This window comes from Pyrus communis, chromosome 11 (assembly GCF_041283825.1).
Source record: "Pyrus communis isolate YQ-2024b chromosome 11, ASM4128382v1, whole genome shotgun sequence".
Taxonomy (NCBI): Eukaryota; Viridiplantae; Streptophyta; class Magnoliopsida; order Rosales; family Rosaceae; genus Pyrus; species Pyrus communis.
In genome coordinates this window covers 15,555,211-15,580,486 of record NC_142575.1, presented here as the reverse complement: position 1 = coordinate 15,580,486, position 25,276 = coordinate 15,555,211, and the positions used below count along the sequence as shown (strand labels likewise).

Below are 25,276 nucleotides of genomic sequence, written 5' to 3'. Positions count from 1 at the left end.
GAAGAGTGAAAAGCAAGGGCATAAACGCCTTTTCACTGTGGAAAAGCAAATAAAAAAACCCAACAAACAAAGTATTCGGAGGGCATTTTCGCCAGTTAACAGTGATTTTGTGTAGTGCTTTAGTATAGGAATAATCTGGTAAATCTATAAAGTTTATTTACATTCAGCCCTTTACTTGTTATTTTTTTTATTTTACTTTTTGTCTTTACATTTAAAAAGGAAATTGCAAACCGACTTGGACTACTTCCGAATGGTTTGTGGTTCTTTCTTGGCACCAATACAAAGAAAATATATAATCCTTGTCACCAACGCATAAAAAAAACCTAACATGAATTTAATCCTTCCACGGCACAATCCTTTATAAAAGGCTCAGTTTACTTGTGCCGTAAACAAATAAACTTTACAAACATCTAAGAAACAATCAATCATTTGGTCTTGGTCAATAGTAGCACGTCTAATCAATTTGTTTAGAAGAGCCTAAAAGCCTGCTCAAGGACACCTTTAAATGAACACAGAGTCCATCACTTTGGGAGAGTTGCATGTGGATCTCACATCTAACAGCTTCTCGGAGTACTAGATATGACCCGTTGTTCAATCTTAATCCGTAAATTCCATAGACACTTGAAGAAACTGAGATCGTGACCTCACATTGTGCCATGACAAGACGATGTTATAAAGGTGGCGTACCTCGAAGTTGTCCCTGATCGTGACCTCGCGTTGCTAGAGCTCAACACATTTTGGTCTCGTGCTCCAAAGTCTAGATTTTGAGCTTGATGGGCTTAGATTTCTTCAGGTGGTTCTGCTCGTGGGACGAAAGATCATGGATGATAAGGAATGACAAGGAATTTCTTTAGGAGGTTTTACTTGACGTAGAAGATGGTGGTTTGTGATCTGTTTGTAATAAAGGCATCGAGAGAAGCAGAGAGAAAGGAAAAAGAGAAGAACAGAGAGAGGAGAGAGAAACGGTCATTAATAAAAAGTTGATGGGTAAATGTAGAGAGAGGAGAGACCTGCTTTCACCCTGTGCTTGCTTTGATTGCTTTGTTCCCAGCCGTTAAGATCAGATCTAACGATCTACGCTCAAAGACCAGTCTGCGTAAAAGAATTTGCGTTGGTTGATTTACCAACACGAAGGATATTTCAGTATGTTCAGAATATAGAATGATACCACTGCTATATAATGAAATTTTTCTCTTACTGTACTACCCGACACCTACATATAAAGAAGAGCAAAGACTATCTCCCTCCTCGACTAGCTTCTGGTGATCGCCATTTTGCACTTCTCTTACTGCAAGCCTTTACTCTCCCTCTCCCTCTCCCTCTCCCTCTCTCACTTTCTCTCTCGTACCTTTCTGTGAGGTATTTCCATATCTCATTCCGCAGCTTCTTTCAACCATGACAGTCGTGACGCCTGCCCCTATTGATGTATGACTCTCTCTCCTCTCTCTCTAAGTATACATGCATCTATGTGTTTGGTGTTTGCCGATATCAGAGGTTTGGTTTTTGGTTCAAATTTGTATGTATTTCCTAAGATTATTGTGATTGGTTTTTTTTTTTTTTTTTTTTCCCCAGAACTAAAATTGAAATTTGGGGTTGTTTAGGGCTTTGGTTTCCAAATTTCTGTAATATGGTTATGATTCTCTCCATTGCTGTTTGAAATTTAGGGTTTTGTTGGAAATAGTAATAAGGGTTTGCTTTTGGTAAATGCTCAGAATTCTTCGTCACCCTTGTGTTTTTGTTTCAGCAACCAGAGGACGAGGAGATGCTTGTCCCGCATTCGGATTTGCCCGAAAACAATCACCAACCCATGGAAGGTATTATGATGCGTACAGCATGTCCATTCCCTGTAATTTTAGTGTTACTTGTATCTGACAAGTGGTTGTCTTCACTAAGTTATTTTTTTTTCTTTTGAAAGCAAACTCTAGGAAGTTCTCATACAGTGTCCATTGAAAAAGATCATATATACATGTTCTGCACAGTTGGATACTGAAATAGATCCTTTGAGTTTAGTTTTTAGTTTTCTCGCGGTACTGTCATTTTAGTTGTATGTTCAACAACTAACAGCATGAAAATTTTGTAACATATTTATGTTTCATTTTTATTTCTTTGCATATTAGTCGTTGCACAACCTGAAACTGCTAATAATGTGGAGAACCAGCCAGTGGAGGATCCTCCATCATCAAGATTCACATGGAGAGTTGACAACTTTACTAGGATGAATACGAAGAAGTATTATTCAGATGTATTTGTTGTTGGCGGCTATAAATGGTACTGGTCATCTTCTCTATTTTTTTTTTTTACATCTTCACTGTGCTGTGATACATTCCTCTTTGACATGTTCCTCTTTGCTTTGCTTTGGCAGGCGCGTGCTTATTTTTCCTAAGGGAAACAATGTGGATCATTTGTCTACGTATTTGGATGTTGCGGATTCTTCAAGTTTGCCATATGGGTGGAGTAGACATGCACAGTTTAGCTTGGGGGTTATCAATCAAATTCATAACAAGTATTCAGTACGAAAAGGTAACTCCTTGGATATATATTCTTCTAATCTTCCACTGCTCGACTTAATCCACGATGTTGGGTGTGATTCTCTATCTATCAGAACATGTGTGCATTTAAATGTGGAAATCAGGAATGTTGCAAATAATGGTTTCTTATGTTGATGAAAATAAGTAGATTTGCTAGGAAAGAAAATCGTTCATGGTTCATTACAAGTATCAGAGCCCAATGAATCCAGTGGAGGACTTGGTTGTAGGGAGTGCATTATGTAATAGGGAAATTCAGAATGTAGATGTGTTTGGCCTTTCGGTTTGCTTCTGGTACTTAAGCTTGGTGAATTCAGTTCATGTGATCTAGAAATTCAATAGTTATGTTTAGGCTTGTATTATTTGGAGTTGTTTCGAAAACCAAAATTTTACCGATTCCGTAAGCTGGTGCTGACATTTGGTATACTTACAGACAGAAACCTGCAGAATTAAACAAAAATGTGCATATAGATTTCAACTAACCGAGCGCAGTGGCATTCTAGGATTCTTCAGCCGACCCCACTTTGTGGGATAAGGCTTTGTTGTTGTTGTGCATACAAAATTTCAACTCACTGTATTTGTGTGGTACAGACACACAGCACCAGTTCAATGCGCGAGAAAGTGATTGGGGTTTTACATCCTTTATGCCTCTTAGTGAACTTTACGATCCCAGTAGAGGGTATCTTGTGAATGATACACTTATAGTTGAAGCCGAGGTTCTCGTTCGTAGGGTTGTAGATTACTGGACATATGACTCAAAAAAGGAGACAGGTTATGTGGGGCTTAAGAACCAAGGAGCAACATGCTACATGAACTCTCTTCTCCAGACTCTGTATCATATTCCTTATTTCAGAAAGGTTAGCGGCCGCCCTTCTCCCTCATGCTAACTTGTTTGTTTAGAGATCTGAGGAAGACAATTTCTTGGATTATATATTTCAGGCTGTTTACCATATGCCCACAACCGAGAATGATTTGCCATCGCAAAGCATACCATTGGCTCTGCAGAGTCTATTTTACAAGCTCCAGTACAGTGACAATAGTGTGGCGACCAAAGAGCTTACAAAGTCTTTTGGATGGGACACATATGATTCATTTATGCAGCATGATGTGCAAGAACTCAATAGAGTTTTGTGTGAAAAACTTGAGCACAAAATGAAGGTAAAATTCTAACTAAACTTAGTTTGATGAATTTGAAAATCTTATGAATTGGAAGCTCTGGATACTTAATGAAAAGTACACCAGGGAACTGTTGTAGAGGGAACTATACAGAAGTTATTCGAAGGACACCATATGAACTACATTGAATGCATCAATGTGGACTACAAATCTACAAGAAGGGAATCATTTTATGGTACTTCGTTTTTTCTGTTTTGAGCTCTCCCATGTTTGCTCCTTTTGCATAACGTTTTTTAATATGTGCCTGGCAGATCTTCAACTTGATGTCAAAGGCTGTCGTGATGTTTTTGCTTCTTTTGATAAGTATGTTGAAGTGGAACGTCTTGAGGGTGATAACAAGTATCATGCTGAACAGTATGGATTACAGGTTGGTAGCACTATTAAATTTTCAGGGTGTAGATAATTTGGACAATTTTGCATGAAATTCTGTGGGACTTATCTGCTTGCTAATTTGAGAAAATTTTAGATAATTCATTGCTTTGGAGCGTTAAACTTATTTCTGTTGACTAAGCTTCTGAGCTGCTCACTTTTGCTTGCTCCTTGCATTGATCAAGATTGCAGGATGCTATTTTTGCAATGCCATCCGTGCCTTTCTATTTCGAATTTTACTTTTTGTGTCTTAGGACACTTTTGGCCCCAATGTAAACAAATAAACCTGACATCTTGGGTGGAGACAAATTAACTTGAGGCAGTCAAGGTAAAGATGATTGCAAATTAGATGGTGACTAGCTTTTTTTTTCTTTTCTTCAACTTATCGAACCATTGCTTTTGCAAGGCATTTTCAACCCAAACAAGAGAAGAAAATTATAAAAAGCAAAGTCGCAAGGGTTGGGCTTTCACAGGCCCTTCAAATTGATGAATAAGATTGAGGCTTGGTAAAATAGGTGTTACAACTGAGGGAGGGGAAGAAATAGGTTGGCAGTTGTTAAACTTAATTTCCTGAATGCTGGAATGGATATAGTCTACACAATCCAAGTTCATAAACCTTCAGGATATTGGAAATATGATGAGTTATTTTATTATGGGAAAGAAAAAAGAAAGAAGAAGAAAATAGTGGATTGTTCTTCTCAGCTGCAAGGGGATAAAACAAATTCAGAAGTATGGTTTATCTGATTTGGTTGGGATCTGAAGGTCGTGGCAAGAGATACAAGTTGATGCCCATCGACAAATCTTTCTGAAGGACATAGTTTAAAATGAGGTTTTGGGAAGGACAGATGGATTGAGGGTACAGAGTTTTGTTCGTTATATCTGCATCTGTACAGGTAATCACAATTTCATATCTATTCCAAGAATGTGTGTCAGTTCTTTGCTTCGCCTTAAAGTTGGGAGGTTTCAAAGGAATCTGAATGATCAAGAAGCAGAGTTGTCGCTGTTGTCAACTGTAGGACCAGTCTCCCTCGTCCCTCATAAAGCAAATAGGAGAGTTTGGAAGTTGGAGCATTCTGTAACGTTTTCTTCTAAGTCACTCAATACACATTGGATATCCCGGCTCCATTTCTTCTACTGAAAAGTTTGGAACTTTGAATGTTGTTGCCCTGTCCCTTGGCTTTTTCTTTGTGGGCTTGGTTAATTGAGGAGGCAGGGTTATGCTGGTCCATTCCAATGTCGTCTAATAAGTTATGATGTGAAAAGCTTTGAAAGGGGGTTTAGTGCTGTGAATTTTTTCCAGTGGTACGTGGAGATAGGAAAAGCAGAAATTTTGTGGATATTGTGAGGAGGTGGAATGCTTATGGGAAAGGGCATGCTGTTGGGCATCTTTGTGAGTGCATGTAGCTTTGGAATTTAGAGAGAGCTCGTTTTCTGTTATTTTTCAAATTGGAAAGCCTCTGTCTTGTAATTTAGAGAGATCTCGTTTTCTGTTGTATTGTTTTAATCTGAAATGAAAGTTTGGTTCTTTTTAAAACAAAATGTTTGAATAATGAGGCAGAACAATGTTTGAATAGCCTAGTTGTGCACGATATTAGGGGTGTTCAAAAGAAACTGACGGTCTTTTCAAACAAGTTGCTGCGTAAATTCAGTAGAAGTTGTAAAAGCAGATCTTATCTTAGAAAGTAAAAACTTATATAATTGATTTGGTTGGTAGTTTTAAGCATCAATATTTACGTTCAATTTTTTCTTTTCCTCGGTTTCCTCCTGTTGCCTACCTCTCTCCTATTTATTGTTCCCCTCTCTCTTTCCCATGCTAAATCTACCTTTGTCTTTTGTTTTGTGGAGGGATTGTAACGTCCCAAATCTAATAGTTGGTTTGCTTCGGCCACAAAGTGTGATTATATCTTCAGTTTGTTGCATTTTGTTTTTGGCTGTCTGTCATAAGAAAAACTATTGTTTTATTGGCTTATATTTGTTGGATGATCATTTTGGACGTTGTGGGATCTTTTCAGGATGCCAAGAAAGGTGTTCTGTTCATTGACTTCCCCCCTGTGCTTCAACTTCAACTGAAACGATTTGAGTATGACTTCATGCGGGACACAATGGTGAAGGTTGGAATTCAATAAGGGGAAAAAATTGATATAACATGCCATTGTGACTGTTATTTGTGCATGATTAGTTTGTTACCATGAATTTCACTATAGTTTGTCCATCACAATTGTGTCCAAATGATTGTTTGAAAATGAAGATGGGAAACTGTTGTTTGTATTTAATGATCCATTTATTCGCAATCAGAGTATATTTACTTGATAAGTTGTGGTCAGTATGAATGCTGAGGAAAGAATACAAAAGAGAGTAAATTTAGATTTAACTGAAAGTTCAGTTTCAGTCAATTAAACCAATTTTAATCAAAGTTTAGACAAAAAAGGGTAAGGACCCATGTTGTGTTTGCATTAAAGATATCCTTATGATTTGCATGTCATGTGATCTGGCCATTAATGGTTCTATTATCAGACATTTGACTTGAATGACCTATTTATTAGACTGGTCTGTCATATATGGGTTTGTCACCGGAAAATATAGCTTTGAGTTCCATTATTTCTCCCATCCAGTTTTCCATAGTGATTGTTTCTCAATTATTCACAGCTTTTAAGTGAATAGGGCCTTTATAGCTTGATCCATTCATAATTTATTCCAGATGAGATTGGAGTGATGTGATTAGCATTTGATTACATAAGACTGATAAACTGCATTTCTTTACTTGACATTAAATATAGTTCTTGATGGTCTCATTGTGTAGATTAATGATCATTATGAGTTTCCGTTACAACTTGACCTTGATCGAGAGAATGGAAAATATTTATCGCCTGAAGCTGATAGGAGTGTTCGCAACCTTTACACACTTCACAGGTACATTTTCAGCATCATTCTTATTTGTCATGTATCGGAGACCACTTTGTTTAGTTAAATCTCTTAGGGAAGCTTTCTGGTGATCCCTTTCATATGATAATAATAGTTATGAGGTTCACTTACTGGTGCTTGATATAGTTGGGGAAGGATTCTATGTAGCTCGTTGTTGAAAGAATTCTAAATTCCTCATGCATGCTTTGTAGGAAACCCCTTTGCTCTTTTAGTTGCATCTCCTTTTTCTGGACAGAAATATTTTCGTCGTTTAAGGAATCTTGGTAGGGTGTCAAAATTTCTGCTGTGAGGATATTTTGGTCGACGTTACTATCTGATAGTGGTGCTGAATTTCACTTTTGTTGCACATTGTTTGTGGGGAAATAAATTGGTATCGAACTCGCCAGCCACGAGATTCGTAGTACTAAGAGAGATACAAATTTGATATGTAAAACCCACATTTACATCTCATTTTACATTTCCAGGAGGTGTAAATGTTAGTTTTACTCCAATGGGAGGGATGTAAAATTTGGAATTTCATTCATCGTTCTCTATTTGATTGGTTGGGCGACCTCCAAAAGATGTAAATTTACATTTTTATTTATATCTTCTAGCGAATATGGATATTTGACATCCCTCCATTGGAGTGTTTCAAGCCAACCCAAAAATGTAAATGTCAATTTCAAGGCATTTTGCATCTTCCATTGGAGATGCTCTAAGTGGCTGTGTTCCTTTAGTTGTTATGATGTTATATGTATGTACACGTCTCATTTTATATCTGTGGTGTGCTTTCCTATTCTATTTTCTTCTTCTTCACCTTTAGTTGTTATGATGTTATATGTATGTACACGTTTCATTTTATATATGTGGTGTGCTTTCCTATTCTATTTTCTTCTTCTTGCATTTTCCCTGTCTTGTACTGCTCGTTCACCTATAATGTTTTTTTCTTAAAAAAGGAGTAAATTGTAACCTCAACTTTAATTAAAAATCCATTACCATTGGTCACTCAACTCATCAAAACGTGTAGCTATGGTCCTTTTAGTCAACTTCATCAAAATTTTGTCAAAATGAGTTATGTTGGAAAGAGCATTGCTACAATTGAGGGTAAAGTTGAGGGACCATTTCTCCAATTGGGTTAAAGTTGAGGAACAATTGGTAATGAATTTTTAGTTGAGGGACCATACCTGCACATTTTGATGAGTTGAGGGACCAATGGTAATGGATTTTTAGTTGAGGGACCATTGTTACAATTTACTCTACAAACAATTATTGTTGTGGAATAAACATACACTCTAAGGCATTTTTATGTCTCCCTTAGACACAGGATGACTATGTTTTGATCTCCCTATAAAAGAATTAGTTTCGATTTGTAGTTAATTTTTCTATTGTACTTACCCATTTTATGGTTGTTTACAGTGTTTTGGTGCATAGTGGTGGGGTGCACGGTGGACACTATTATGCCTTTATCAGGCCAACACTTTCTGATCAGTGGTATGTCACAGTTCTGTATCCATCTCTCAAGTGTGCACACATGTTTTGCTTGTCTGGAAAACTTATGATTGATTCTCATCACCTTGCTGCATCAACCCCCTAGTTTGGGTTTCATATTGTTTGTTTGAAGCCAGAATTTCTAGAAGCACACATGTACAAATATGCCTATATACTTTACGTCTTAAATTTGATCGACTTCTTTCCTAGCATCTCAGGAGGACCCTTTTCTGCATTTGTCTTTTCAGAAGGGACAATTTCATTGCCTATATACAGTAGAAATCCAAATTTCAAAATTGGGAAGTGGACCACTTTAGAAAAGCTGGATAAAAAAAAACAAGGAAGCTTATCTAATACAAAAGGGACCTTATCTGTGAATTCTTTGAATCTTAAGGCAATTAATGACTCACTACAGTTGTATTGTCAACCTTTCTGGGTGAACTGTAGTTTGATGTTTAGCAGTGTCTATCTCTATATATTTGAACATGGATTTGGTTGTAACTTTTATATAGCAATCTATATATATGACTATAACTAAGCATACCACCTTCTTATCAATCTCCTCGATAAGTAGCAACCACACTCACATTCACTTTCAGTGTGCCACAATAAGGTAATGATAACATAGTAAATGACCATGCCATACGGATGTTTTGAGGCCTTGGGTCATAATAGGCACCTCAGTTGGTATGTTTCTGTGCCAATTCTGTTTCCCAAGTTTTATGCTAATTCTAGACATTTGATTGAATTTTGAGAAATGCTGGGAAAGCAAGGAACTGAAGTTGCTACTATCTTCAATCAAGCACCCTTTATTTCACATGTTATTAAGTGTGGTTCGCAGGTATAAATTCGATGATGAGAGGGTAACAAAAGAAGACATAAAGAGGGCACTAGAGGAGCAGTATGGTGGTGAGGAAGAGGTATGCTTTTCCATTTTCTGCCTGCGATATTGAATCGATGTTTATACTTTTAAGTTTTTATTTTTTTTATTTTTTTTATTTTTTTTCATAATTTGCTTATTGTTTTACAGTTACCGCAGACAAACCCTGGGTTTAATAACACTCCTTTCAAATTTACAAAATATTCAAATGCATACATGCTGGTGTACATTCGGGAAAGTGACAGAGATAAAATAATCTGCAATGTGGATGAAAAGGACATTGCTGAACATCTGAGGGTGAGATCCTGTTCTTAAGGCCAAGTTTTAGGGTATTTTATTCATTTTTAAGAAATTGGATGTGTGGCTTCTCCATTTGACGATGTATTTGAATGAACCTCTGAACAATGCTTATCTCAATTATCCTGTTGTTTGAGATCAATTTCCCATAATGATCCAAATAAAGTTCTACTTGAACTTGGAATCAGAAATAAATGAGTTACAAATAAGGTCATGCTTTGCTTGTTTGTTTCATACATTTGGCACATCAACTGCTTTGTAGACAAACTTGCTTAATTTATGAGTTACTTATATACAAATGAAAACAAATACACTTTTGCCTTACGGGAGATAAGTTCTAAATAAATTCATTGACTTGTGTCAGGAGAGGTTAAAAAAAGAACAAGAAGAAAAGGAGCACAAGAAGAAAGAAAAGGCAGAGGCACACCTGTATACTATTATAAAGGTTGGGGTTTAGCTGTTAACGTCTCCCTTATTAACAAGTGACTTTAATGGTCAATTTGTACAAGTTTCTAGTTTGAATATGCTTAAGAGGTATATGATTCATCTAGGTTGCCAGGGATGAGAACCTCATGGAGCAAATTGGGAAGGATATTTATTTTGATCTTGTGGATCATGACAAAGTTAGAAGTTTTCGTATTCAGAAGCAGACTCCTTTTAACCTTTTTAAGGTACAATTCAGAAGGTGCTTGTTGCACCTGATTTTCAACCTTTTTTTTTCTTCTATGAATAAGAAAAAAACTTTCTTCTCCCGCTGGCATCCAACAATCCATATTGTCTGCTAAATACGTTATGACTGTAATGGTTGCTTTTGTCCTCTTTCGTTTTGCAAGATATTAGTTAGTGTATTAAAACTCGAAAGGCTAGAGTTATTGCTTTACTTGTCGATAGTTCTCCTTTTTTCTTAAAGAAAATAAGTTATTTTCCCCCCTTTGTAGGTTGGATGTAAGGTAGAAGCAGAGGATAGAACTCTAGATGCTTTCAAGTCCTCTTACATTGTCTCATAACAGTTAACTGACCTGTTTGTGTCATTATATTTTCATTTGTATAGTTACGGTTTAGTAACTGTAACCATTCTACACAAGCAGAAGTACACACACAAAGAGGAATATATTTTATAACTATATATATGGTTTAGGATCTGGGGACACATGCTTTAAACACACATTTTGAAGCCCATTTTGTAGGGCCCACCTTGTAATGTACTTCAATGATCCAAACCATCTATGTTTTAGTACATCATTCATAGATCATCTTTGCAAAAAATTAGACAAATCCAAAACCATTAAGACATTCCTTTATAATGAAGAAAATGAAAAAATACAGTTCTACAAGAAACACTAAATTTATTCTAATGGTCATACGGTTTTGGATTTGTGTGATTTTGGTAGACATGATCTTTGAGGTAAGACATAAAAGATAGACGTTTGGATTGTTTAAATACATTATGTAGTGGGCCCTACAAACACGTGTGTCAAAATGTGTGTCAAATGCGTCTCCACTATCCGGATCCTAACTCTATATATATGTATGTATATATATGTATATGTATGTATATGTATATATATGTGTATATTATTGAGGGTCTGCACTATAGGGAATTAGAAAAGTAGTAAACATGACAATATTATGGCAACTGGCAAGTGAAGTTATATATAGAGAACAAATGTATGATTAAATTTGGCGTTCATTCAATTGATAATCATGTGATGCTTTTGAGCACTGGATGACATTTACCAAAAGATATGTTCTATTTGTTTCTACCATGGATTAGGGACGGCAGGTCCTTGTTTTGTTTTTTTTTTTTTCTTTTTTGTATGATTTTGATTAAGTTTCATGGTGAGATATGGCTATTTATATTTTTCCTCCCAGTGGCTTAAATTTGATGCCATTGAGTAATTGTTAAACATATGGTGGGGGGCTTAAATTTGTAAGATTCACTCTCAGTGGCTTTGTATGTAGGGTTAGGTTTAGGTTGCAACACACAATCCTGATAGAAGTAAACCGATTTTCCTTCTGCGCAACCGGTGACTAAGTGCATCATGGTTTGGACCGCCAGATTTGATCCACGCTTAATTTTGTTGAACACAAATCCAGCAGTCCAAACACCGGTTGCATGTGGTGACCGGTAGCACCCATGAAATATTGGAAGGAAATTATAGAGCTGTAAATTTATTCAATCTTCCAAAATCCTCTCTAAGGGATTACAGTTGGAAACTTATAGAACCTAAACCTAAGAAAACCCTAGGGTAACAAAAGTACTAAAATACGCCAAACTAAATAATATGAAATAACAAGAGTCCAGCAGAAAACCTAAGGGAAACCGTAGGTAACTAAAGTACCTCTAACTTTATCGCAAATATTCCTAATACGATGGACTCATCTGGGATGTGCCAAATTAGGCTTGAATGGTATGTATGCTCGTCTGGGTTTTCTGGGCATACTTTGTCTTGAGAGTGGGCACAAATAGAATGAGAAACTGTGTTGGCATCATCGTGGACAAGACCTTGACACAAGATGTTGTAGATGTCAAGAGGGTAGGAGATAGAATTTATGGCAATCAAGATTGTAATAGGACAAGAACTCATCAATGTGATTAGTGCATACGCACGTCAAGTAGGGTTGGATACGAGTTTGAAGGAGAAATTTTGGGAAGATCTTGGAGACTTGGTGCAAGGAATTGCCCAGATGGAGAAGGTATTTATAGGAGGAGATTTAAATGGACACGTGGGCAAGGAGACAGGCAACTATGGAGGTTTTCATGGTGGCCATGGTTTTGGGGAGAGAAACGAGGATGGGGAAGCCATCTTGGATTTTGCAATGGCATATGATCTCCTCTTAGCCAACACCTTCTTTAAGAAGAGAGAAGAACATGTGATCACCTACAAGAGTGGATAGTCAAAAACACAAATAGATTTTCTTCTGAGGAAAGGGGGTCGTATAACTTGTAAGGATTGCAAAGTTATACTAGGAGAGAGGTTGGCTAATCAACATCACTTGTTGGTGATGGATGTACATATCAAAAGAGAGAGAAAAAGGAACAAGACTTGGAAGTGCCCGAGGACTAGATGGTGGAATCTAAAAGGAGAAAAACAAGCCATTTTCAAAAAGAAAGTAATCACCCAATGCGTGTGGGATAGAGGGGGCGAAGCTAGCCAAAGGTGGGATTCCATGGCTAGTTGTATCCAAAAAGTAGCAAAAGAGGTATTAGGAGAGTCCAAGGGCTTTGCTCCACACCAAAAGGAATCTTGGTGGTGGAATGAGGAGGTACAAACAAAGGTGAAGGCTAAGAAGGAATGTTGTAAAGCCTTATACAAGGATAGGACCGATGAAAATGGTGAAAGGTATAGAATAGCGAAGCAGGAGGCGAAGAAAGCTGTGAGAGAAGCTAAGCTAGCGGCTTATGATGATATGTATAAGCGACTAGATACCAAAGAAGGAGAGTTGGATATCTATAAACTAGCTAGAGCAAGGGAAAAGAAGACAAGGGACCTAAACCAAGTGAGGTGCATCAAGGATGAGGATGGAAAGGTTGTTGCTACAGAGAACGCAATCCATACAGATGGAGAGGTTATTTTCATAATCTTTTCAATGAAGGACATGAAAGGAGTACTTCTTTGGGGGAGTTGAGTAACTCAGAAGAGTGTAGAAACTACTCCTTTTACCGCTGAATCAGGAAGGAAGAAGTGGTTGTAGCTTTGAAAAAGATGAAGCATAGAAAAGCAGTGGGCCCAGATGATATACCGATCGAAGTGTGGAAAGTCTTGGGAGAGACGGGTATAGCATGGCTCACAGACCTTTTCAATAGGATTTTGAAAATGAAGAAGATGCCAAATGCGTGGCGAAAGAGCACTTTGGTGCCTATCTATAAGAATAAGGGCGACGTATAAAATTGCATGAACTATAGGGATATTAAGCTAATGAGTCATACAATGAAGCTCTGGGATAGAGTCATTGAACATAGATTGAGGCAAGAGATACGGGTTTCGGACAACCAATTCGGGTTCATCCCAGGGCACTCAACCATGGAGGCAATCTATCTCTTACGAAGATTGATGGAAAGATATAGATAGGAAAAAGGATTTACACATGGTCTTTATAGATTTGGAAAAAGCGTATGATAGGGTCACAAGAGACATCCTTTGGAGGATTTTAGAGAAGAAAGGAGTACGAGTGGCATATATCCAAGCTATAAAGGATATGTATGATGGAGCAAAGATTGCCGTAAGAACTCATGAAGGACAAACCAAAAGCTTCCCCATAACTGTAAGGTTACATCAAGGCTCATCCTTAAGTCCTTACCTTTTTGCATTGGTAATGGATGAGTTAACGGGACATATTTAAGATGATATTCCTTGGTGTATGCTTTTCGTAAACGATATAGTGTTGATAGATGAAACTCAGGAAGGGGTAAATGCGAAGCTTAACCTTTTGAGAGAAGTGTTGGAATCTAAAGGTCTTCGCCTAAGCCAATCAAAGACAGAATATATGGAGTGCAATTTTAGTGCAAGTGGAGGTCAAAATGAATTAGGGGTGAGGATCGGAGATCAGGAAGTACCAAAGAGCGACCGCTTTCGCTACCTAGGATCTATCTTGCAAAAGAACGGAGAATTAGATGGAGACCTCAACCATAGAATACAAGCTAGATGGATGAAGTGGAATAGTGCATCCGGCGTGTTGTGTGATCACCGTATGCCACTGAAGCTCAAGGAAAAATTTTATAGGACGGCAATAAGGCCAGCGATGCTGTATGGCACGGAATGTTGGGCAGTGAAGCATCAACACATACATAAAATGGGTGTAGCGGAGATGAGGATGCTTCGTTAGATGTGTGGGGCACACGAGAAAGGATAAGATTAGGAATGAGGATATCCAAGGTAAAGTAGGAGTAGCCAAAATTGAAGGAAAGATGAGAGAAAATCAGTTACGGTGGTTTGGACATGTGCAAAGAAGGCCTACTGACGCTCCGGTTAGAAGATGCGACTACGGGACAAAGGTCCAGGGCCGAAGGGGTAGAGGAAGACCTAGGAAAACTTTGGAAGAGACTCTAAGAAAAGACTTAAGAGTACTTGGATCTAACGGAGAACATGACACACAACTGAGCGCAATGGCGTTCTAGGATTCATATAGCCGACCCCACTTAGTGGGAAAAGGCTTTGTTGTTGTTGTTGTTACTCTGTTTTGAGAGTAAGGTGCTCAGCTGTTTTTAAATTTCTGTGACTATGATTGCTCAATTTGTATGCCCATTTTATTAAATTTCTGGTGTCCTGTTGAGATTTAAAAATCAAAGGTATAAGTTTATGAAAATGGCAGCTAGGGCTCCTTTGCAGTTTTGTAGGTAGCTTTTTTGTTACATGGATTGTAGGTTAGGAAAACTTGTCAGTGAACTGGCTGCTAGCTCAGTGAAAAGTTTTGCTAGCAGATGAATCAAAATTTCAATGAAACATTCCAAGGGATTTATGCCTTTTGCATAGTATTCTAAGTGGACTTCAAGGTATATAGTATATCCATTCTGAAATTTATTTAATTTATTTTATATATATATATATATAAAAGCTGCTCCCAAAAAGATTTGTATAAGAGATGATTGATAACTAGGTACCTCCTCCAAATTCCAAATATGTATCACTGTCTTCACTTCCAATCTTGTGTTTTCTTTTTAGTGATGATGTGCTGCTTCCAATAACATGGATTGTGTTTCCTTGCTGCGATTCTTAATTGCTTTCCATAATGCTTCATTCAGGAGGAGGTTGCGAAAGAGTTTGGCATACCAGTGCATTTTCAGCGTTTTTGGCTGTGGGCAAAGCGTCAAAACCATACATATCGTCCTAACCGTCCATTAACGCCTATGGAGGAAACACAATCTGTACTTATCTTGTGCTGCTACTATTTTTATGTTTATAAGTATAGTTTTTTCTTCTTTTTCTTCAATGTTTGTGGGACAGATGAAATTCATCTCCATATCCATTTGATGCCTACCATGCTCTTGATGATGCTTGCATGTACAAGCTAATGCTTTTTAGAGAGTGCGTTTTTTAAAAAAGCTATAGTTTCTGTCTGACTTGTGGTTGTTGAAGCAGTTCTTTCATGTTGCATTACATCGGATGCCTTATTATATTTGTTAATGTATAGAAGCCTTAATTCCATATTTGTGCACTATGTATACTTATTGTTACACATGGTTGACTGGTAGTGAAGCCTGGCCGAGATTATTTGATTTTTTTAGGCCACATTGTTTCAATGAGAATTGCTCCACATTGTTTCAATAAAAATGGTTGAACAATTAGTATGTCTTGGTTGGGAAAGGTTTTCCATGGAAAATTACAATTTTGAAGAAAATTAGTTTTTTATTTTTTGGAAAGACTTAGAAATATTCATTCTATAGCATCAAGTAAAGAGTTTTTTGCTTTTGTATTTTTAAATAAAAACATTTTCTGGAAGTAGCTGATGTGTACAGTAGAGTAATAAAGGCCACATGGATGACTTGACTTTGCTTTTTACATCATCAAACATAGTCCAGAAAAGTGCTTTTTACATCAGTCTTTCTTTCATTGCATTGTAGGTTGGACAGTTGAGGGAGGTATCGAACAAGGTTCATAATGCAGAACTAAAGTTATTCTTAGAAGTAGAGCTTGGGCTGGTAATTGTACTTTACTACTAAAGATTGTGTACTTTACTACTAAAGATTGTGTCATTCTTGTATGGAATGTTCTTTGTAGCATTTACCCAGATTTTCTGCATTTTTATTCAGGATTTACACCCTATTGCTCCACCTGACAAGACAAAGGATGATATCCTGCTTTTCTTTAAGCTTTATGATCCAGAAAAAGAAGAATTACGGTACATTAATTTGGCATATTTGGGTTACTCTTACTCAATAAGTTACGGAAGAAGATGAAGTTTTATGTTTTTTGCTTATTTTCTCCATAATGTCAGATATGTTGGAAGACTTTTCGTGAAGAGTACTGGTAAGGCAGCTGAAATCTTGTCAAAATTAAATGAAATGGCTGGCTATGCTCCCGAGGAAGAGATTGACCTGTATGAGGTTTGTATGCAATCACATCCTGTCTCAGCTCCTCGTGTCATTCTGTAGGCAACTTCTAGAACTACATGGTATATGTCCTTATGACAATGAAACTAGCAATTTAGCTAAGGATGGCACAATAGTCAGTTCACGACAGTAACCATGACTGGTTGAAGAAGTTTGATTTGTTTGTCTCATCTATAAACAAGTACCCAAAACCTTGTGCCTTTACCGATTGAATCCAAGGTTCATGAGCCATAAGTTGAGTTTGTCTGGTGTAGAGCTGCCTGATTACTGGTCTCTGTTATTTACTAATTATTTATGTGGCAGTTGATTTATTTTGATTCTTTCTTTAGTTGTCAACCATGGTTTCTTACCGATGATCTGATTCCCAGGAAATTAAGTTTGAGCCCAATGTCATGTGTGAACCCATCGATAAGAAGTTCACATTTCGTGCCTGCCAGGTATTTTCTAAATATTATCAGTGTTCATTAGTACTTTTGCTCGTCAATATTTGAACTTTTTGTCATTGTATGCAGCTTGAGGATGGAGACATTGTATGCTTTCAGAAGTCAACTTCATTTGAAGGTGAACATCTCCGCTATGATGATGTCCCATCTTTTCTGGAATATGTGCACAACCGTCAAGTAAGACTTCCTGAAACATATACTTAATGTGTTGGAATTTGGAAACTACTATTCCTTTGGTGCTTTATTTGAATTGGTAGTCATATGAGAACAGACTTTTGGTATGGCTATGAGACTCTTACTGAAGCTTGATCTCATGCTGGTCCTGTTACTAGAAAAAGGATTTAAAATACGTGCTTGTTTTCTGGATGATTGATTTGTTTCACCCACCCATATAAGAAGTTAACTGTGGTGCACTGTGGGTGATGTCCCGTCATCATGTATAATAAGATGGAATAGTCATGTTTTCTTATTTCTGGGTAGACTTTTATACTGTAGATTACTAGACCATGTTCTCTCATGACTATTGTGTCTGAATATCTAGTTATTTCACTATAAATATTATTGAGGAGCATTATTTCAGATAATGTATCCTATATATCTATTATGTATGCCTGTGTTGGTGATATATTCTCATTGTCACAATTCTGTGAGTTCAGGAGGTAAGTATTTTGTATTTTAATAAAATTGATTCTCATAAAAAAAGGTACCTTGGTTTGGCTAAGTCTTTATCATCTGTATGTCACAGGTTGTTCACTTCCGATCCCTTGAGAAACCCAAAGAAGAGGATTTCTCCCTAGAACTGTAAGCTACATTATTGTTGGTTAATGTTTATCTACATTATTTACAATACCAATGCATTTGTGTTCATTAACTGTCCTGTATATGATCTAAAAGTGAGTTTGTCATTACAATCTCACGGGTTGTCTTATTGATTTTAAGGTCAAAACTCCATACCTATGATGATGTTGTGGAACGAGTAGCTCAACAACTTGGTTTGGATGATCCATCCAAACTTAGGCTTACACCGCACAACTGTTACTCACAACAACCCAAACCCCAGCCAATTAAGTATCGTGGGGTTGACCACTTGACTGATATGCTGGTCCACTACAATCAGGTAATAATTCCACATCCCTAGGGGATATTTATTTTAATACCTAGAACAAAACTCTTACAACAATCTATGACAGACTTCAGATATATTGTACTATGAAGTGTTGGACATCCCTCTGCCTGAATTACAAGGTTTGAAAACTCTGAAAGTCGCATTCCATCATGCTACTAAGGAAGAAGTGAGTACACCTACAAGTTCGTACAAAGTTATGGTTTGTTAGTTTTAATTATTTTCTGATATATCTGTCTTTTACCAGGTGGTCATTCACACCATAAGATTGCCAAAACAGAGCACTGTTGGGGATGTAATTAATGATCTTAAAACTAAGGTGACATTTTTGGCTTGTTATTGTCACTATCATCCTATCCAGCCAATTGAAACTAACTATTTACTAGTAGTGTGTAGAACTTTTTGTTTTTTGGCCCACTTTTTTGTTGATCTTGTTAATGGTTTACTTTAATCATTTATTTGCTTAGTTTAATACCCTGAGTTTATGGCTCTAACTGGGTGTATCCCATCTTGGAACAGGTTGAATTGTCTCATCCGGATGCAGAACTTAGGTTGCTTGAAGTTTTCTATCACAAGATTTACAAGGTATGAGCTTCATCTTCCAACAAAAATGCTCTGACTACCATACCTGTGAAGTAGATATATGAAAGAAAAAATTGATAGGTATTGGTCTGGTTAACGGATTCTTTCTAAAGTAAATTATACAAAACCATCGCAAAAATAGGGTTTTATTTGTATACAGTTTGTAAGAACACACTTTGAAAGTAATGTTTTCTATGTCCTGCTGTGTGAGCTAAGTGTTAATTGGCTTGTTTTCTATATCTGTGCATGTCAAATGTACAACATCGTGAATTCTGCGATAGGCATAGCTTTTTATCAAAATTTATATTTATCAAACCTTACAGGTAGGGTGAGGACATAAAATCCAACCGTGAGTAAAATGAAGCATGAGTCCACCACAAAAACGTAGGCCGTTTTTGTGTGGCATGACACTATTCTGTTAATTACCTTTTGGGCTTTCCGTGGTTCTTTGAGATCTACCTTTCCTTTTTTCTAGTTCTTTTCTCAATCAAATGTTGATATAACTGATTGGAAGAATGGGATTATTTACATTTGGGGCTTTTTATCCATTTTTCCATTTTCTATGGCCGTTAGAATGCCTGTAAATACAAAGTTGATTTTTATTGTTATTGCTACTAATCAATCTTGCTGTAAAATATCTGCAGGTGTTTCCTCGCAGTGAAAAGATTGAGAACATAAATGATCAATACTGGACATTACGAGCTGAAGAGGTCTCTCTCTCTCTCTCTCTCTCTCATGCTTATGCTCTAAGAGGTCTTAATTCTAGCTATTGGTTGCATTTTTTATGTTATGAGTGTCTAATTGATGTTTTTTTTGTATCCTTTCAATTCATAGGTTCCTGAGGAAGAGAAAAATCTTGGTCCTAATGATCGTGTAATTCATGTTTACCATTTCACTAAAGACACAGCTCAAAACCAAATGGTAGGTGCAACTATTTAGTTTCACAGTTCTGCTATTTTTCGCCTTCCAGATGTATGCTTGCCTTTCAAAAATGAATATCATATGATGTTGTGTATCTTATATGCTCAAATTTTCCCTTTCTTTCCTAGCAAATTCAAAACTTTGGGGAACCTTTTTTCTTGGTCATACATGAAGGTGAAACTTTGGCTGAAATTAAAGCTCGAGTACAAAAGAAATTACAGGTTGCAGATGAGGAGTTCGCTAAGGTGCAACCTAAGTTCTCATTATCATCATAGTCACTTTTATAATTTTGTTAGAAAGATAGACATTCTCATAAGTTTTAAATGATGAAATGGGATTTTTGTATTCTACTGATGAAACATCACGTTTTTTTCCCTTTGCCAGTGGAAGTTTGCATTTATTTCCCTAGGTCGCCCAGAATATCTTCAGGACTCGGACATTGTGTCTAGTCGGTTTCAGGTGTGAATTAGAAATTGCAAATCAGTAAACATTTTACTATAGATATGGAAATCTTTAGAAATAGAAGTTTACATTATTACTTTCGTAGTATGTTTCTAATCTAAGATTTTATTTCCATTGTTTTGTTTTTCATCTGCCATCCTATATAGAGAAGAGATGTCTATGGTGCTTGGGAGCAATATCTTGGGCTGGAGCACTCTGACAGTGCTCCTAAAAGATCTTATGCAGCTAATCAGGTGAGTTGCATATTTCCGTTTTGGTCGTCTTCCATGTGTCCATGTTTCTTTGAAAACAAGGATGGCATTGAAACTACTAGATTATATTTTTGCTCAAATATATTTGTGGATGGGCTTGTATGTTGACATCACTCTGCCACTTTTACAATTTGTGTTTTGCAGAATCGTCATACATTTGAAAAGCCAGTAAAAATTTACAACTAGGAAGTAGTTGGATGATTGAGCTTTTTGTCGTTCCAGAGATGCGTTGGGCAAATTCTTCACATCGTGTGGCTGTGAAAGTGGGAATTGGTGAAAAGTGATTGTGCAGCCATCCAGTGATATTAACTTTTGAAAAGGTGTCTGGCAACGTTTGGTAGTCGAATTTGTTAGCTGTTTAATTCTTTATCCAGAGTGGTTGGGGACGACTCATTTCCTAAATCAGTGTCTTCAAGAAAAATCCCCTCTTGAACTCAACTGCAGTTTTAGACAGAGGTGCTTCGTCGTTGGGTGACGTGTGAATGGACTTCCATCATCAGATCAATGTAAACTTTGACAGTTAAGTAAACAAGATTTTTGGAACTAGTGAACGTATAGAGGTATAGTTTGGTGTCAGTCAGCCATTTTTTGCATGTTTTGCTTCGCGTTTCTGGTCGGTTTAGATAGCGAGATGGACGGGGTGGCGCATCGGTTGATTAGTCAGTTCCCAAACATGTTTCTAAACTTTTGTAAAAGAGATTTGCCAGGCGCTGCTATTGAATTGAGGGCAGTACAGTACATATGCTCTTTTCTGTTATTGAATTGGTAAATTTTCTCTTTGTCAATTTGTCATCACCATCTCTTTGCTAATCTCCGCATAACATTCTTGTATATAGGAATAGATTGGGTAGAAGCCTTTGTATACCTAATCTCTGCATAACATTCTTGTTAGTTGGAAAAAAGACACTCAAAAGAGAGGTGGAGAGAGGAAGGGACGTGGGAGTTTTGTGAAAACTTAAAAAACCTTAGGGATGTTTGTGTAATTAATCCCTTACTAGTGGTCCAACTATTACAATAAAACATTTTTAAAGTAGTACTCTACAATGGAATAACCTCTTTTTAAATTCATCAAAAATCCCGGTCCCAACTTGAGCCCAACTATGTATTGAATAAATTCCATGTTGTAATAAGTTATAAATTTTTCTTGGTCTCATGTTAGGAAAACACGCCTCCACATATTTCTAATTGTCAATGAGGACAAAAATATGCAAGAAATAAAATATTTGGCGCTTAAAGAATCTTATTTAGTAAATGCAATGTTCATTGAGGATAAATAAGTCAATAACTAATATTTTTTAACTAAACCTCTATTAAGTAAGAACCTTCCTAAGTTATAAAATTGGTTTAGTCTCAACTTTATAAAGGTTTTATTGTATTCGTTCAGGTCTAACATATGTCGAGTTAAGCCCATAGGTCGTTAATTCAAGTCCAACGACAGCTTATTTGGGCTTTCACACGACTCTTTTTTTTTTTTTTATTTAAGTTCAACAATATATTTATACTATGGGTGGTAGATTTGGGCTAAGCAGCACAATGGGTTTTTCATAAGAATAGTAATACACTTACTACTTATTTGTATCATCTGTCTAATAGAGTTAGAATCCACAAACACATGTGTGTTGCATCTTTAATAAATAGATGGTACAAATGACATTAAAAATAGCATTCTTGTTTTCATAATAACTTTGTATCAAACTCATTATCCACGAAATTCATCTCAAAGACCTTCAACTTACAAGTTAAAGAAGAAATATTTACCAAATAGTTGGCAGTCAAAGTCATGACAATGAAATGAAACTCCAAAGTAAAATAGTTTTCACACACCCATTTTACCATTCTAAGCAACCATTTTTTTATGTCCTTGTTTCTTTTTCGAATTATTAAATTAATGCAAAAAATTGAAAAAAATTGAAAAAAGTTTCTTTTTCTTTTCCTTGCGAAAAAGTTATAAATAAATAGGTAAAATAAATAAATAAAAAGAATTGGAGTACCGAAACTGAGCTCCACATACTGATTTAACTTGTATCCATGGCCACACTTTCCTGCTATTCCCTCCACCCTCTTTCCTCTTCTTCTTCTTCTTCTTTTCCGTCAACATCTCAATCTTTTCCACACCAACCTCAAACAAAACCCGAAACCCCTCCTCCGCTCATCCGCTGCTCCGCCACCGGCATTGCCACTGTTGCCGCCCCCGGACGTGAAATCATAATTCAGCCAACCACTCGGCTGTTGGTCCAACCTATTCTCCTATTTGCTGGCTTCGACAGACCCTTGGACACCCAAACTTTTCTTGCCACTATCAGTGTCTTGGCCGCCATTGCTCTCTCCCTCTTTCTCGGCCTTAAGGTAACTACCTACTCCTTCTGCCTTTGTTTTTCGAAAAGTTATAGGGGCAATTCACTACAATAAACATATTTTAACATTTCTTTGTAGAAATGATCAGTGTTTATTATGTCGTCATCATAACATCGTTGTGTTGTTGTGTCGTTGATACATGAGATCAATATGCCGTCTGTACTGAAAATTAATCATTTCTGCTAACCAAATATCAAAATACGTTTATTGTAGCTATTTTTCCAAATTGTAATTATCTTTACAAAATGGGGATTATGGATTTTAGCTTTTTTGGGTTAAATGTGATGAATCTTTTGCAGGGTGACCCTGTGCCTTGTGAGAGATGTGCTGGCAATGGTAATCACTTTCCGGTTGCTTTTGTTTTCTTGGTTTTTAATTTTGACATAAGAAATGAATGATTGACAGCAATATGAATATGATACAGATAAAGTTTCAGCACTTATGTCATTGAACTAGAGAAACACGTTGAAATTTTATTAAAAAATCCAAGTCTCTCAAAAAAGCACTTCTATGGCCCATATGTGCTTTTAAGTTTTTCTCCCAAACTAAGTCAAAAGAACTTTTAGTTGGCTGAAAACGCTTTTGGCTCTTCTCCGAGTAGTCCCATACAGGCCCTTAATATGACACTCAGATGCTAATCTTATGGTGCAAGCAGAGACCAAACAGCTTTTCCTAATGGAGGCTTTAGGCCGCTAGGGCTCATGTCCACTTGTGTGGCATTTGCATTTTAGTTAGCCCTTTTTTTAATGCATTTTTCATGCTAATATGGAAGGGAAAATTGTAACACTAATCATGCAGTAAAGTCTCTTATGGTTGATCAATTTTAAACTTAGCATCTGCAGCGAAGAAATAAGCCGAAGATGGACTTGGTTGACAGCATGTGTTGTTTGGATCTTGATTAATGTTATTTTTCACGTAGTTTCAGTCACCAGACAAGTAAGATTTTCCCAGTGGTGACCAGCGTAGGTTGAGGTTTAAATGTGGGACTGAACCCAACCAGTTTAGACTGAAGGGTTTTAAGTACAATTAGCCCTTTTGTAGCTCGCACTGTCGCACATTATAACTTGGGAACAGTCTACTCTGAATTTTATCTTAATCATGATTTTGAACCCTCTCAGTTTCAATGTGATGTGGATGCTACGATTTATCTTCTTGGAGTCTCGTTTTGTGAGCATTTCACAGTATTGTGCACAGTTTGAGCTAGGTTTTGGACGAGTTCTCGAGTCAGGGGAATCACGTTGGTACTCAACCATTAGAACGTGATGTAGTGTTGAACATCTACTTGTTGATCCCTACTCTACAAAACCTTAGTTTGAAGCATCCAAGGATCTATCATATAGGATTAGGATCACAATGCTGCAAACAAAAAATGTTAGTACTGGAATTAAAATATACGGATCTGTAAACCATCTGTTTTGTTTCTTTGTTTCAACATTTAGTATTTCTTTTATTTGTTTGAACATTTTGTCTATCACTGAGACTTGCCCCCGGTGGTGTCTCAGTACTTTCCGTCTTCTCCTAATACATGAATATGTTTGGGACTGGTAGGTGGTACGAAATGTGTCTTCTGCAACAATGGCAAAATGAAGCTAGAGACAGGCTTGGTTGACTGCAAGGTTTGCAAGGGTGCAGGTAATAGTTTCTGACATCTTCTTTGCTCAATTATTACGATCCTTAGACCTTAATTAGGCATGTATGATCATCGAAGGACATAATCGATCTAGAATTTTGGTTAGTAATACTCTCTCGCCCTTCTGATTTTTTAATGTCTGCGGTACTACAACTACAAGTGCTACTGAAGTACCGTGTCGCATGTCACAAGTTGTAGTACTGAGCGAGTACACAGGAAGTAAATCGTGTAGATTAATACTAATGCAACCCTACTCACATCAGTACTACTACTAAGTACTGAAATGGCATAGAACAAGTGAAGCAGTAGTCTTGTACTCCTATTAGGCTATTCCTATTGGTTTCTGGGGACATAGATTATTAGGATCTTTTAGTCTTGAACTCTGCATGCCCCTCAATGATTCTGGTAGTAATCAGATTGTCAAGTTATTCACCAGATTGTGAACATTTTTGATATTTGTTTTGTATGGTTCAATCTCTCATTTTCTCACATATTTATTTGTAAGGTCGTAGCTTTCGCAGTAGCTTCATCGATTTTCATTTTTTTTTTGTAGGATTGGTACTTTGCAAGAAATGTGCAGGTTCTGGCTACTCTCGACGGCTATGAACTATGTAACAATTTTTAGAATATTACTTTGCTCTCTATCTCTCTCCCTATTTGCAATTCTGAATGAACTTTCTCTAGCTCCAACTCCTTTTTGCCTAGATGCATATCTTCTTTTTGTTCATTCAAGTGGTAGCCACATTCTCTAATGTAAATGTGCTTATTCCAAAAATTGCATTCTAATTCGTATTTTCTTCCGTTGTGTGTTTATATATATAT

At 36.8% G+C, this 25,276-nt stretch overlaps 2 protein-coding genes across 4 annotated transcripts; both read left to right on the top strand.

Moving 5' to 3' along the window:
- The first annotated feature begins 1,125 nt into the window (after nt 1–1,125).
- Nucleotides 1,126–21,254, top strand: LOC137741737 (ubiquitin C-terminal hydrolase 12). 3 transcript variants are annotated; one of them, XR_015953559.1, is made up of 33 exons: nt 1,126–1,425; nt 1,745–1,814; nt 2,118–2,268; nt 2,363–2,520; nt 3,117–3,382; nt 3,465–3,683; nt 3,768–3,876; nt 3,953–4,068; nt 6,083–6,181; nt 6,871–6,980; nt 8,388–8,462; nt 9,301–9,379; nt 9,490–9,636; nt 10,001–10,081; nt 10,188–10,307; nt 15,380–15,502; nt 16,199–16,276; nt 16,388–16,476; nt 16,573–16,681; nt 17,056–17,124; nt 17,200–17,307; nt 17,876–17,931; nt 18,070–18,247; nt 18,321–18,422; nt 18,501–18,572; nt 18,773–18,838; nt 19,480–19,545; nt 19,670–19,756; nt 19,885–20,001; nt 20,141–20,215; nt 20,365–20,451; nt 20,614–20,818; nt 20,876–21,254. XR_015953559.1 is itself a non-coding variant. In XM_088680224.1 (32 exons), the coding sequence occupies exons 1-32, from the start codon at nt 1,396–1,398 to the stop codon at nt 20,653–20,655; spliced, it is 3,345 nt and encodes a 1,114-aa protein (XP_088536350.1). In that variant the 5' UTR covers nt 1,126–1,395; the 3' UTR covers nt 20,656–21,254. The 3 variants fall into 3 exon arrangements, 2 of the variants coding, with proteins under 2 accessions (XP_088536350.1, XP_068337554.2); XM_088680224.1 differs by having other exon boundaries at nt 16,199–16,267; nt 20,614–21,254; XM_068481453.2 differs by having other exon boundaries at nt 20,614–21,254.
- A 1,202-nt stretch (nt 21,255–22,456) lies between these two features.
- Nucleotides 22,457–25,254, top strand: LOC137743684 (uncharacterized). Its single transcript, XM_068483615.2, has 4 exons — nt 22,457–22,815; nt 23,124–23,160; nt 24,373–24,456; nt 25,008–25,254. The coding sequence occupies exons 1-4, from the start codon at nt 22,498–22,500 to the stop codon at nt 25,058–25,060; spliced, it is 492 nt and encodes a 163-aa protein (XP_068339716.2). The 5' UTR covers nt 22,457–22,497; the 3' UTR covers nt 25,061–25,254.
- The last annotated feature ends 22 nt before the right edge of the window (nt 25,255–25,276 follow it).